The sequence below is a fragment of the Ammospiza nelsoni genome, chromosome 3 (assembly GCF_027579445.1).
Source record: "Ammospiza nelsoni isolate bAmmNel1 chromosome 3, bAmmNel1.pri, whole genome shotgun sequence".
Lineage (NCBI taxonomy): Eukaryota > Metazoa > Chordata > Aves > Passeriformes > Passerellidae > Ammospiza > Ammospiza nelsoni.
In genome coordinates this window covers 22,244,480-22,258,541 of record NC_080635.1, presented here as the reverse complement: position 1 = coordinate 22,258,541, position 14,062 = coordinate 22,244,480, and the positions used below count along the sequence as shown (strand labels likewise).

Genomic DNA, 14,062 nt, shown 5'->3' with positions numbered 1-14,062 from the left:
CAGAAAAGAACACAAACATTGTTTTCCTTGAAAAAAATGGTTTATTGTATACTGTGAATATGAAGGACAGCCTTACCAAAAAAACCTTAGTGACTGAAGACATTCTCACATTTGCAAAAGCATATAAGAAACTATTTACACAAAGGCAGTGAAAGGGGTAAAAAAATTATTGCAATCAATTAATGCTGATAGAACTTTTTATAATAAAAAGAGAAAGAAAAGAAACAGTGCAAAAATACTGTCAAAAGTAATCAGTTCTATACACAAGATAAAACTGACAAGCATAAGCTTATGTACTGATATGAATAATACATTAGAATATAAAATAGCATGCATAGATTTTTATTTTTTTAAAGGCTTTCAATAGCATAGAATAATTCTGCCATTCAGCCCTAACAGAGGGGTTGGGGGCAGGAAGGGCACATAACTGATGTCTCATTTTTCTACAAAATGTGTACATACAATGAGGTGGTGAGATCAGATCACTGTTTTGTACTAAACTGTCAGGTACAGAATTACAGAACAAATAGAACCGGAGGCATCACAATACTGCAGTAAAACAGGACAGTAAAATCCAGTGACATAAAACTTAAACATGTCAACTCATTTACCACATTCCACACAATAACATATGGGAATATTACAGTCATCTGCATGTGTAAACTTTTTCCTTTGTAAAATAACGAAAGAAAGGTACTTTACTAGTGAGGAAAAAATGTTATTTGTATGCAGCAACCTCAACAGGATAAACATCCTGTTACTAGTGTTTCTGGTACTACAGATTTGCTTTCTTTTAAAGACCAAGCAGAAGCAAGAAAATACTTTTATTTAACATACACAAAAAGGAACTTCTCATGCAATCCGTCTGTAAGTTACGGAACTCACCAGCACAGGACATTGTGAAGGCCAGAGATGGCTTCTAAAGAGAAGGTAATGTGATTCAAGGAAGATGGATCCACCAGGAGGTACTACACAGGGAGCAGGATACAGCTTTGGCCTCAGGAAACCCATAAAGTTTGCTGCCAGGTGCACCAGAGGGGCTGAGCACCCTTTTCTAGACACATCCCTACTTCTTCCTCAACTACCAGCCACTGTCTAAGTCGGGAGTGCCCCACAGCCTGACATGGAAACAGTTTGTGAGAAGCATTCCTTTTCTGCCTGCCTAATCAAGGAGCACTACCCCTGAAATACCTGGAACTGACTGCCCAGCCACTGAGAATCAGTGGCAGTCCTTCCCTTGCTGCTATATAGTGCTGGAATTCTCCAGAGGAAGCTCCTATTTTCAGTGATTTCCAGTTCACTCTCTGCAGGCAAAGTCCTGTTGTTAAAGCATGTGGGAAACTCTCCGTGAGAGTGCACAGAAAGCACAGGCAACAAAACTTCAAAGAAATGCCAGCCAAAAAACAGCTCAGAGAAGCCAATGGAACTGTAATCTGAGATACTCCAAAAACACTAAATTTATTTACTTTAAATATTTATATAAACACTGCTATTTTTTGACCTGTGCACTGTTTTGTTTCACAATCTAACAATAGTTTATTTATGGTTAATACCTCTGTCTTGTTTTGCCCCACAGCCATCTGTTCCCTTCCTCAAATCCCCAATCCCTGGAAGCAGCTGCATGTATAATGTCCTTCTCTCTAAAGATGTAGACAGCATCTAAAGCTCCCTTAGCACCAGATCCTACAAGAAAACCACTCTAGAAGGCTAAGAGTGAGCTGGGGGCAACTGCTTTTGGGGTTTGGACTTGCAGCCTTTCTCTTACTGCCAGCAAAACCTAGCCCAAACTCAATGTGCCTTGAAGTACACATCAGCAGCTTTATATTCATTTTGCAGAAGGGTGGTCAAAGGCTGTTTTCATGCAGTCCTTCCTCTCATGGTCAGCTCAGGAATTTGCTCCTGCAATGTGATGCAGGCCTTTATTACCTGCAGTGGCTGCCACCGTAGCATTTTTTTACCCACTAAGACAAGCAGCAAAATTTAACTCAGACCTCCCCAGTGATGCACAAGAGCTGCTACAGCAGAGATCAGCCTGATGATTCCACTTTCTGAGCACACAGAGCACAAACTGTTAGCAAGGCTCACAACAGCTAATTCAGTCATCATCTCCTCCCAGGAGACCAGTGGGAAGTCGGCTGTTGGAAATGCAGCATTGTCAGAGTTAGCTCTGCTGAATTTTCCCTACAGATTTCTGTGCTATATCCAAGTACAAGATTGCCCAGCAACATTTCTTTTAGAGTTGCTTGTGGACTACACAGACATAGCAGGTATTGGATCAAAAAATAACATCCTGGCTGACATGACAAGCACTATTGAAGCACTTAGGTTGGAAAAGAATGAGTAAGTCCATGTTTTGCCATTTGCATTTCTGTTTGTTTACAAGAAAGTAATTTTAAAACCCCCAGCTTTTGAAATCATGCAAATATTTAATAATATTTGTAGCTGAGGCAGGTGATTTAAATAAGTAGTACAGAAATGCACTTCAATATACTTCAAGGACTGTGCTGGCAATAGGTTGAGTAAGCTCTCAGAGATGTGTCTTTTGCCAGCTAAAATTAGTTTCAGGGACTTCTGATAAGATTGAGCATTTAGGATCCCTGTATGCCTACACAGGAAAATGTTTGTGGGCACAAGCTTCATCTTTCCTCAGGTAGTCAAGGACAAGAGGTGCCTAAACAAGCCTTTGCAGGACCTGAAACAAGTAGGACCTGAGCAGCTGATGTCCACCATCCTCCAGTGTGACTGATGGGGGACAAAAACAAGATCCCCAGAGCACTGAGCAGCACCACAGCTCAGCTGTCTTCTCTCCCGTCCCTGCTCTAACAATGGGAAGCATGAAATGCTCAGACCAACTGTAACCAAAAAACTGATGCCAGCACCTCAATACTATAGTTGATAAGAATTTAAATTAAAAAGGCAAAGGTTGTTAAATACAGATGAAGAGTGTATTGAAAGAAAGACAGACACAATGGATGCCCAAGTCAGACTTACTCATCCGCTGCAAGTTCTCTCTTGGAAAGCATCAGGGAATGTAGGCTGAACATGCCAGACTGCAAGGTGGGTGCTCTGGGAGAAGACTGCCTGTGTCAAACTTCTGTTCATTGATGAATCATAGTGAGATTTTCAATCCAGACTTTACTCCAAATGGATGAAACTGGTCTCAAGCCACTGTCAGGCTTTGATGTTAAAAAACATGCAACACAACAAACAGCAACTCCAAACTGTCCTTTTCTCAAACTCAAGGGTTCTGCTGTTTAAAAGTCTGCAGGACAGAAACTTAGAGCACTGTTGCTTTAAGGCCCATGTGTTCATTCCTGCTATGACTAAGAAAATTGGATGCAAAATGCATTTTCCTGTCACTCCCTAAAGGTTAGGAAATACTGCCCAAGCAATTTTGGCCTGATAAAACTACAACAGGTTCAAAGTGAGAAGGTTCATTTTTTCCCTTACAAAACTGTACCACGTTTCAACCATAAAACATCAGCATGCTGAGGGCTGCTTGTAAGCTGGGGTGGAAAAGAACCTCTGAAGACATGCACCAGCCCAATTCACTTAGGATATTAACAGATCTAGTCAAGATAAAATCTAGCAGGGAAAAAATACATTGAAGTCAGATGAAAGGAAAAGTTTAAAATTACCATTCTTTGACAATGAAAAGGAAAAAGTGACTCACATTGGCCTCTATCTACCATCCCAGCCACATTAGGAGTTAATTGGAAATGACTGCTTACCACATGGCCACTTATTTGGCTCATTAATAGGCACTGACTTAATTTGGAAAGGATTTTTAGTGCCTTTTTCTAATTAATGTTTTTCTAAGACACCTATGATGCATCTTTGCATAAAAAAAAATTTGCTTAATTTTCTTCCCTTCAAACACAGCTCTTCACACTCTCTTATGCAATAACTTTCCTGTGCTCACTGTAGCAGCAGAAACACACATTGCATCCAAGAGCAGCTGAATAATAAGACACAGGAACAGATTCTTTTCCCTCCTGATTTTCTACTTCTCACATCCAAGTGGTGCAATGGGACTTGACAGCTCTGAGTTCAAACTTAATTCATCATTAGGAAATTATTCAAAAAGTTATAACGAGATAACTAATTTAATACACTTTGCTTCAAGGTTTATTCCTTGGCTTTTTTCCCAGATATAAAGCATCTCTCTGCAATTATCATGCAGATGCTGCTGAAAAGACTTTAAATGGTTGCTGCTAATTTAACAAGAGATATGTTGGCACTGGCAGAAAAAAAATTAGAGGAAAACTGAAGTTGACTGAAAGCTCAACTGATCCCTAAAAAGAACATGGTCAAGCTATTACAGCAAAATAATTCCTCTCCATTTGCTGATGGTTACAAGTCTTCACCAGAGACTTTGTCATCATGTTAGGCCTGTATTGCACAGCACCAATTCAACACAGTGCAGTTTTAAATACATTCAAGAAACATTCTGGTACAGAACCTTGGCTTAAGCTCCCCATTAATTTTAGTTCCTTTAGTGCTGAAATTAAGAGTGCTTGCAGGCTCAGGCCCTTGTACATTGACCAGGGTTTGGAGGTGGGGATGCAACAGAAAAGCAACAGTAGGATTAAAATATTAGAAGCATCTGGGGAAGGGATACCAAGAAAGGTGATTTCACCACAACAAAGTAACTGCATTGCATCACATGCCCTGAGAGGCTGTGAAATCGTCACCCTTGAGAATTCTGAAACTGGATGTGACCCTGCACAAGCCTATCCAAGTTTCAAGTCAGCAGTGGGGTGAGTGTGGCTGGGTCCAGAGACCTCCAAGGCACCTCTCTAGTCTGACTCCTTCTCTAACCACCCAACAATAGTTCGCATGTGAAGACTAAGGCAACTGGGGATGCCTAATGTAAATGAGATTCCTTGTCTGCAGAGGGTGAGCCTCAAAGAAATAATACTTTCAGTGTAATTTGTGAGAAGGTGCTTGATTTGGCTTTTTTTCCAGATGTGTTTGGTTGAAAATGCTCTGCTGTTAAACTCTCAGATCACCAGAGTTATTGGAAAGAGTCATTCACTGACTTCAGCCTGCTGGAGGTCACTGCACTTCACCCTACATTGCTTCTTATGATTCCCTTCAAGGGTTGCACACAGCCAGCAAAAAGCTTCCTTAAAAAGATACAATATTGATTTTTTTTCAAGGACTAATCTAAAACCATAATTCTTGTGGAATTTGAAGAGTTCAGCACCCAAAAGTCTGTGTCCTCACAATGTCCTGTGCTCGAGCCCTCTGTAACATGCCCGGCTGCATGTGCAGAGCTCAGGTCTCCGTGCTGTGCACCTTCAGCTTCCACTCACACACAGCTGTAGCTGACATCTAGCAGGTCTTGCTTTCACCAGAGAAGCCACACACTGGGTCCAGAAGGTCCTTACATGAAAAAAGCCCACTGCCAAATAACTGTGGGTTTCAGAAGCCATGTAGGAAAACAAAAGCCAGCAAACTACCTTTACAAAGGATTGCTTTCCTTACAGACATGTTACAATGCAGACCAGTCATGTCAAATGTGGTTCACTTTGAAGGTCACTATAAGTTTTATGAGTTATGAAAGTAATTCAAAAGTTATTCCAAGAAAAATAAATTATATCTTGTATAAAATAATCCATGGGAGACTAGTAAAGAACCATCATTCCTTACTTTCAAGACAACTTTTAAAAGTGCAATATATGCACACAGTGTTGTCAAGGCAGTTCCCCTTGTTCATCAGTAAGGTTCAGTCAGATCCACAATGCTGGGTCTGGGATGTTTGAAAAGATTAAATAAGTCTTGAGTTTTGCAGGAATTGTATGAGCACTTGGTAGACAAATTTGTACTGGGCTATGGTCTGGATCATAAACACCCTCTGCTCCCGCAGGTGTCTCAGCATCACAGGAACGTCCATTTTCTGTAAAGCAAAGGGGAAAAAAAAGCAGAAGAATGTGTATTCATTAAATCAAACAATCACAAATATCAGTTATCTGACACAGGGAAATATACTATAATTATAGAAGACAAAGTTTCTGTGGACAAAATTAAATGTGCAGGCAAAGATACAGATCCTTTCACTGAAGGGCAAGGGAACTCATTGCCACCAAGAGATCCAGAAACTCCAACGTCTGGTTTGCCACAGCCAAGTGTATGTTAGCAAATAATTCTCAAGGAGAAATAGGTCTGTGAAGTGAAACAAGGACCCAATATCCACAATGTGTGTTTTGCACACTCCAGGCCAGCATCAGTTTGCTGCCATCTACTGAATATCCACTGAGACATATTAAGGTATAGTCCAGCTTCGTTTCACCCAAAAGAAACTCATGTGTGTGCCCTGAAAATGCTCTGCAGCAGGAAGTAAAGTCCAGTAAGTAGGCACAGATAAGGAAATCCACTGGGAAGGCACAGCACTAACCCCATTAAGCAGGCACAGGCAGCCTATAATGGTCTGAACTCAAAACCAAATGTGAAACAGAGGCCCATGAGCTGATGCTATTAGGATGCTATCATCAGATTTCTGGCATTTAGGAAGCCAAAAACCTATGATGCTGCTGTGTTTTATCTGTTACAACAGGTACACAAGGAGCTATTGAGAAGTTGTTGAGCCATGAAGCTCAGCCTGGCAAGCTCAAATTCAAGCAGCGTGTAATGTGAGCCAAGCTGAGGAAAACAAACCTTCTATGGCAGCAGTAAACGTGAGCACTGAGACACACAACTGGTTTTGGGGAAGTTCTTAAGCAGTTCAAGACACAAAACTGAAGAGCAGCAAGCCTATCAGGCAACATAAACTGCACTTTGTAATGCCTGCTTGCAGAAACACCAAGAGGAGCTTAGCAAGTCTTTTGATTGAGATTGCTGCTAAGCCTTGGAGGCCCAAATGAGCATGGAATCTGCTTCCAGGCACATCTGAAGTTTCCTGGAAAGTTTAAAATAAAAGTCACGCTGCATATCCATTTCTGTCCATGTATACAAAACTCAGAATCTCCATTCCATGTAAACAAGTATTAACTCATAGGCTATCACTTTCTGAAAACAAGGCCAAATATTCTGCCACATACCCCAACAAGCTGTTATAAAAGGACATCTCTAGAGAGTTAACAAGTGTAAATATTTGAGATGAGTAATATCATATTATTATCAAACAGGTGCAAAGAAAAATGGAAGCCTTTCCAGTTAACTTGGCTAACTTGGAGAAGGCCTCCCTGTGAACTCTGATGCTTATGAAATGGTCTTTGCTGATCAGAGTCATGTGGAACCTGATCTCACCTGAACAACTATAACAAAAATGCAGGCCAGCCTTGACCTGCACATAATGTTCTTCTCTCAGGTTTTCATTAGCTTTTAGTGGGCACACAGTGTTCCTGCACCTCCTCAAAATGGAGATGGCTTTGCCTTACCTCAGAAATGGAAGAAAACCCCATCCTGCCTATTTAGTGTCACTATTTATAGCCAGCTTAGTATTTGCTGATTCCAGGTAAGGAGAACCCCTAAATTCACCTTCATTACCAGGTACATGTCAAAAAAAAAAAAAATTAGAAAAAAAATACACCTAATTCTTTGCTAAGCTGGGACTTGCAAACAGAACTAAAATGCTCCTTATTTCTGCCTCCCAAACCAAAGCTCTCCCATGTGAAAGCATGCTGCAGATGCACTCATGAGTTAATGTCCCAGTGCCAAGTCTGGACTAAAAGTTGATAGAGCAGGTTCTCAATTACTTTCTCGTCCTATGTGTCTACAGCAGTAAGGATGTAATGATGTGACATTTACTTGCCATGCAGCAGTTACTGAAACTCTATCCCTGCAATGAGATACAGCTTTAGACTCAACCAGCCATTGCCCAGAAGCCACAGTGACTGAAGCTGGACAGAATTTGATTAAACATGGCTTTTTACCTGAACCTGAAACCTCAGGCTCAAGAGTTCTGGTTTCTGTTCCAGCACTGCTGCAGGCTTTCCAAAATGCTCTTCTTCAAAATTTTCAAACTCCCTCATGGTTTTTCTTCACTTCACTAAAATGTTAATGAATTTACTTGCTAGGACTCTTCTGTGAAAACCAGTTCCTAAGACTAAAACATTATAAGTGATAAGTAATTTTATTTCAGAAAAAACCCCAACAAATTCTAGTAAAAAAATAAACAAATGAAAAGGAAGTCCTCTGTGCAAAATCTGTCAAAAACTGAAAACATACTGTCAAAATTTTAACCTTTTTTAAAATTAGGTTTTAACAAACCAAAAGCATTAACTTGGTACAATCTAGAGAAAGAAGGCCCTTAATAAAAATTGTATTTATTGTTAATGATGATTTTCATTTTTAATCAAGACAAAAGAACGCTTTAATTAAGGGACATCAGAGAAATGCCTTATTATTGAGCACTACCATCAGGTCCTAGTGAAGTTGATGAAAGCTCATATGAATGATGCTCACCCCCAAGCTTAGATGCTGAGGTGCCAGAGCTACTCTTTGCCTAAGGGGTGACTTCTGCAAACCAGAGATTCACTTCTGTAAACAGAGGTGGCCAGACCCTGTTGCACAGCCCTTAGAGTTTGCTTCTGTGCACATGCAGAGGGTGCTGTAAAGCTACACTGATGCTCACAAATAATCCAGCATGGCTCTTTTAACTCTCCAGCTTTCCTCTGGAGAAGAAAGCAGAAATTTCGTGGCTGCCATGTGAACAACAGAGGCAGTCACTTCCATGTGTCAGTGCATAAGGAAAAGTCAAGCAGGATCAAGAGCTGGAGCCATTGCCCCACTCTGGAGCAGCTACTGAGCAGCAGTCAGCACTGGGAGGCTGCTGGATTCCCAAAGCACATCCCCATGGGCCCTTTCTTGGCCAGGATACCTCCTCTTTTCCCTTTCTTCCACAAATAAAAAGCAAAAGAACAAAGTGTCACCTGTGACACATATCTACAGGACAGCTTCACCTTCAGTGGGGCCCAAGCAGAGTTGGAGATTTGTCCCAGCTGATCTGAGCCCAGGATCTGTGGGGGTCTTGTAACTCCAGAATGATGAGCTGCTGTAGTCCTCAGTCTTTCCTGAACTCACCAGTGGCTGATTATTGGAAGGGGCAGATGATACATGTCTGTTTGTCACTCTTGCTGCATTCTTATCTCTACAAGCAGCTTTGGTCTTTGAGCATTTTCTTTGGCAAGAGAAACCCCTGGATTCCACAGTTGTCATGCAAACTGTGTGGCACATTGCTAGTAAAGATGTGACGTTCCTCCTAGACAGTTTCCCAGTGACAGATGAAAATTACGTTGTTACTCATGGCTGCTCTACTGGGGCACTTGTTCCTAACTCCAGACTGTGTTACTCATAATGCTGGCCGCAACCCTAAAGCCCTATTCCCCACAGGAATACATAAATACACTTATTCTTAAAACACAGCTAAATTTCATTCCAGGTGAGATTACAAGAGAGAGGAAGGAGCCCAAGGAGAGAATTTAGAGAGCAGAAAACTTCAGTTAAAAGAGCAAGGACATTATTCTCTAGCCTCTCTCAGGTAGTGCTCATAAACACACTGTATTTAATTAAATACAGGTATGGATTAGACTAAATTCTCAAAAGAGGGAAGAAGGCCCTAACTTTGAACATATTAAAATAATAAAAAAATAATAGCAACTATACAGAAAACTACAGCAAGTAATCTGCCATGGGGATCTTTGCCCATCACATTTAAAGTCCTTGGCTTGCTCACAGAGGTAATAGAAAGAAATCACTTCAATGCCTTTTAATTTCAACCTGAGGAATGCAGCCAGTTAGCCAAGGGATAAGCTGGGGGTTTGCAAAGGAAGCTGATTTACCTCATTATGCTCCAAGCAGCCAATCATGAGCTCTGTGAGGATGACCACGCCAGTCCTGCCCACGCCTGCACTGCAGTGCACCACGATGGGAGGGTTGCAGGTGTTGCTGCTGTCCAGCACGCTGTTGGTGTGCCGACGCACCGACTGGATCTCCTCCAGGTAAGCTGCAAGGGGAAAAGCAGGCAAGGCTGCAAACATCTACATCTCTACATGGCAAAATTAGGAGGGGAGGGGGAAAGAGTGTGGAAACGTCATTCTCTGTCAAAGTGGCAATAACTTACATTTTTTACAACATAATAATTATCTTGGCCAGAGTGCGGTGAGCAGCACTGCATCCAGCAAGTACCAGCTGGGTGTCAATTATTACTTGGGAGTCTGCTCCTTTAAATTAAATAGTTCTTTTAAAAAATTAAATTCTGTTTTCCTTGCAAATCTCCAGGTCCCCTAAGCAGATGATTCTAGACATTACTTACAGCAATTCCTGCTATTAACAGGCTGGGATCAAAACAACAGCTAAGTCCCATTGAAAGTACTGCCTGTCAAAGCCAGTATCACATGGGAAGCAAGCATCCATCTGCCCTGTTTCCTGTCTTCCTTCTCCCTTCTAGACTCTGACAGAATCTCCCCCCCTCCCTCTCTGCTCAGGGTTTGTTCCTCAATAGCTACAAGCCCTTCTGGGAGATCACTGCTTTGTTTTCCCTGAAGCCATTTGTAGAAAGCTAGGGCTCAGGAACAGCTGCCTTTTGTGGCTGTCCTAGCATCATTCAGCACATCCTGCTGTCACACCATGCTGAGAACCTCCCATGCTGAAAGCTCACTTGGCTTCCCAGCACCCCAAGTGGGAAGTGAGACCTGAGCTGAGCTCTCCTGCTCTGGCCCTTGGGGTCAGGGCACTGCAGCCCCAGCTGTCCTCTCCCCACAGGCAGGATGGGGCTACCAACATCAGAAAAGCTGCATTTCAGTGCACACAGGGAAATGGGACTCTAAGTGGTAGCAAACAATGGGAGAGAGGAAATGGGTACAATCAGGTTCCAATTACTGCCATGCCCAAACACAGCTACAGGGTATGAGAAACAAAGTGAAAAACAAAGTATGATACAAACGAGGAATTGGGCAATAGCTTTTTCTTGAAGACAGATTCCCTGGTACTCCTTTGCTGAAGCTGAAATGTCATTTTTTATTTTTTGCCTTGGTGACAGATCTGGGGAAAGGAGGATGCACTATTTACATGCAGTGTGTACCATGCAAAGGAGAATGCATCACTAAAGGACTGGAGCTGTGGCAAGACTGAAGAAGAAATAATGGATCTTCCTGAGAGAGGACTTAGCTGCCACAGAGCGACACTGCAGCTGCAAAGCTTTCAGGAGCTAAGGTGACAGGCATCTCCAACACATCAGTACACCGTGTACAGATGTCCTTTAGTGGTAATTTAAAGATTTCTTCATCATTCCCCACTGCACTGCCAGAGATGTGTCTTAAGTTAAATAATGGTTGAATTCCTATTACTTAATATGGGAGTGCTTATTACTTGGTAAGAATCAGGAAGTGTTATTGACACATTACAGATGAATATAATTGCTGTATTTTCAGAAAAGCACAAGCCAGGACCATATGTAATTGGGGAGGCCCTTGAGCATTGCCTGGGTACCTGTGGTTACAAGGGTGGCACTGCATGTGGGATAGAGCCCTCTGCTCTTTTGCAAAAAGTAAAACTGAAGGAGATGCACCTTATTTCAATAGCAACTGATCCTCTCACCCAGACCTTTATAATCACATTTGTGTACAGGCTATTATCTCCTGAATCATTAAACAGTTGGGAAATGTCAGTCAGTTACACCAACAGATCAGCCAACTGAAGTACCCTATTAATTAAAATTTCCTGAGTTTTTGGCACTGCTGCTGCCTTGGATTTTTCCTCCTGCTAATCACTTTAGCTCCTACCTCTGGAATGCCACCTTTTTTTTTTCCTCCAAATTGCAGCAAAGTATAACCTAGTTGAGGCCTGTGTACACCACAGCAACCACCTGATATCAGTCCCAGCTGTAACTAGGTACAGTGAACTGAATCCAGTGTGAGCAATCTTTTTCTTGATTTATCATGCAAAATAAAGGAATCTTACATAAAAAGCCTTGGACTTCTTCTGGACACCCATGGTCTGGCCAGTCAGTGTACTGCAAATGCCACACTGTCCTCTCCTGCCCAGAGAGAAGATGCTTGACCTTCAGACCAGTAGTTGCAAAGCAGCCAGAGTCCGTGCGGAACTTGGTTGTCACCTTGAACTTCCCGTAGGTGGCTGAGCTGTGCTTAGAGCCCAGCTTAGGCCAGTAACGATGGCTCTTGCTTCTTCCTCCCTCCTTGACAACAAAACAAGACAAAAAAGCCGTTAGTTTCTGCAATTCTCTACAAACAAAGGGTGCAAATCTCTCTGGATAAGCCAAGTATTCTTATTTTAAAGCATTGGAAGAGTAAGGAGCATCCCACAAAGTTAAGAAAATACCCATTAAAACTTAAACCTCTCAGCCATGTAGTGTTTTTAAGTGTAAAACTACTTGAAGACTCTTGTCTCGTAACAAAAGACAGCTACTGCCTAAAACACCTTGGTAAATATTCTCCTCCTGGGGAAGACTCTCCTTTAATTAGAAGGAGAATCTCTCCAGCAGCTTGTAAGTGTCTGTTCTTGATGAGCCTTGGGAACTGGACAGTGACTTGATGTGCTCTGCTACTCCCTGTATTTGTTGAAAGCAGCCAGGCACTGAGCCGAATTCGGTGTTAGTTAACAACATGTGCCAGTTTTTACAACATAGCACATAGTTCTTGGATTACAATAGGAATAACTGCTTTGCTTGGCATAAGAATAAAAACTTGGGGGGTGCTTTTATTTGGGGGTTTTTGCCTTTTTTTTATGGACACTTCTATGGAAACAACAGATTCTGGTCTCTTTTCAGTTGATAAGAGTGATGGTATACAGAATTGGCTTTGGATGGTGTGGAAATCTCTGTCATTTTAACCAGGAGCAAGTTCAGAGCTCTCACATTCCAATGGAAACATCTTTGTTTGGCTTGGCCCAAGCAGAGGGAAGGAGGGCTCCTGCTTGTTTCGCTTCAGCATTTGCCAAACCGAGTGTCAGGAAGTTGGGAAGTATAGTATGAGGGCAGTGCAGGCATATGTTCAAACAGAGCCAGAGGAAAAGGGGATGTTGATAGGAAAAACAGGTTACTGGAGTGGGAAGTGATGATAACAGGAGATTGGCTCACATCAGAAATAACTATTCTGTGATTTCACATACCTCTTCAGCTGTGACCATGGCTATAACATTCACCCCCTGTTCCCACACCATCTGCCAGAAGTCATGGCATGTGTGTGGCAGGGGCCCTTGGGTAGCAATGTAGTGCCACTCCTCTCCACCTACAGTCACCTGGGAGAAAGGCAAAAAGAAACAACCAGTCAGTGCCTGAGTTCTCAGCAGTGTCTGTGCCAGAACTGCCTTTTAAACAAAAGGAACTACACTGAAATCTTTGTTCTTCTACTTTTGGTTAAAATTGTGAACAAAAATCATCCTTTTGATAAGAGCAATTCTGACAAAACATAACCTTCAGTGCTAACCTTCAGTGCTTCCATGTCCTGTCTTGATAATCATAACCATAAAGCTTTGGTCTAAATGCCCTCTTTCTTGCTATTGCATCTGGATCATACAGGCAAAAAACCCCTCAATAATCAACCAAATAAAAAATCCATGGATTTTTACTCACCTTGGGTTTTTCAGTTCAGAACCTGAAAACTATCATAGAGTAAATGCAGCACATCAAATGGCTTTCAAACACCATGAGAAATTTAAAATTACCCAAAGCTGTAGCCATGTAAATCTATTTCCCAATACACAACGGGTTTACCAACCACATCTTACAGAAGTATTTGTGTATTTGCATGACAGGTAATGAAATTCTTTTCAAAGCATTAACATACAGATTTAGACTGTAAATTCTGAATTGCCCTGAACAGAGCCAGCATTACTTGCAGTTAACCAGTATAAAACACTGCTTCATTTAACTGACAGAGGCAGTTAAAAAAAAATCACTTGTGTATTAAAAAATCGTAATTTTATGACACATAATTTGCTATACATCAGAAAAAGCTTAGGGAATCTTTTTTCAAACATTTTAGGTAAAAAAACAAAGTGTTTTTAGAACTACTACATATAATTTCAAAAATATGCTTACCAGAAGAACCCGCCAAACTCATTATTTGGAAAGTTGAAATATTTTTCCTTCTCAGGCTAA

General features: G+C 41.5%; 1 protein-coding gene across 1 annotated transcript in view; it reads right to left on the bottom strand.

Moving 5' to 3' along the window:
* Window positions 1-18: 18 nt before the first annotated feature.
* Window positions 19-14,062, bottom strand: part of PTPN14 (protein tyrosine phosphatase non-receptor type 14) — a 110,092-nt gene continuing 96,048 nt past the window's right edge. Inside the window, exons 16-19 of the mRNA XM_059467334.1 lie at window positions 13,072-13,200; window positions 11,905-12,139; window positions 9,786-9,949; window positions 19-5,902 (exon numbers count right to left, since the gene is read on the bottom strand). Of these exons, the coding sequence (XP_059323317.1) occupies window positions 5,774-5,902; window positions 9,786-9,949; window positions 11,905-12,139; window positions 13,072-13,200 (657 nt within the window). The 3' untranslated portion in view covers window positions 19-5,773. The remainder of the gene's footprint in view (window positions 5,903-9,785; window positions 9,950-11,904; window positions 12,140-13,071; window positions 13,201-14,062) is intronic.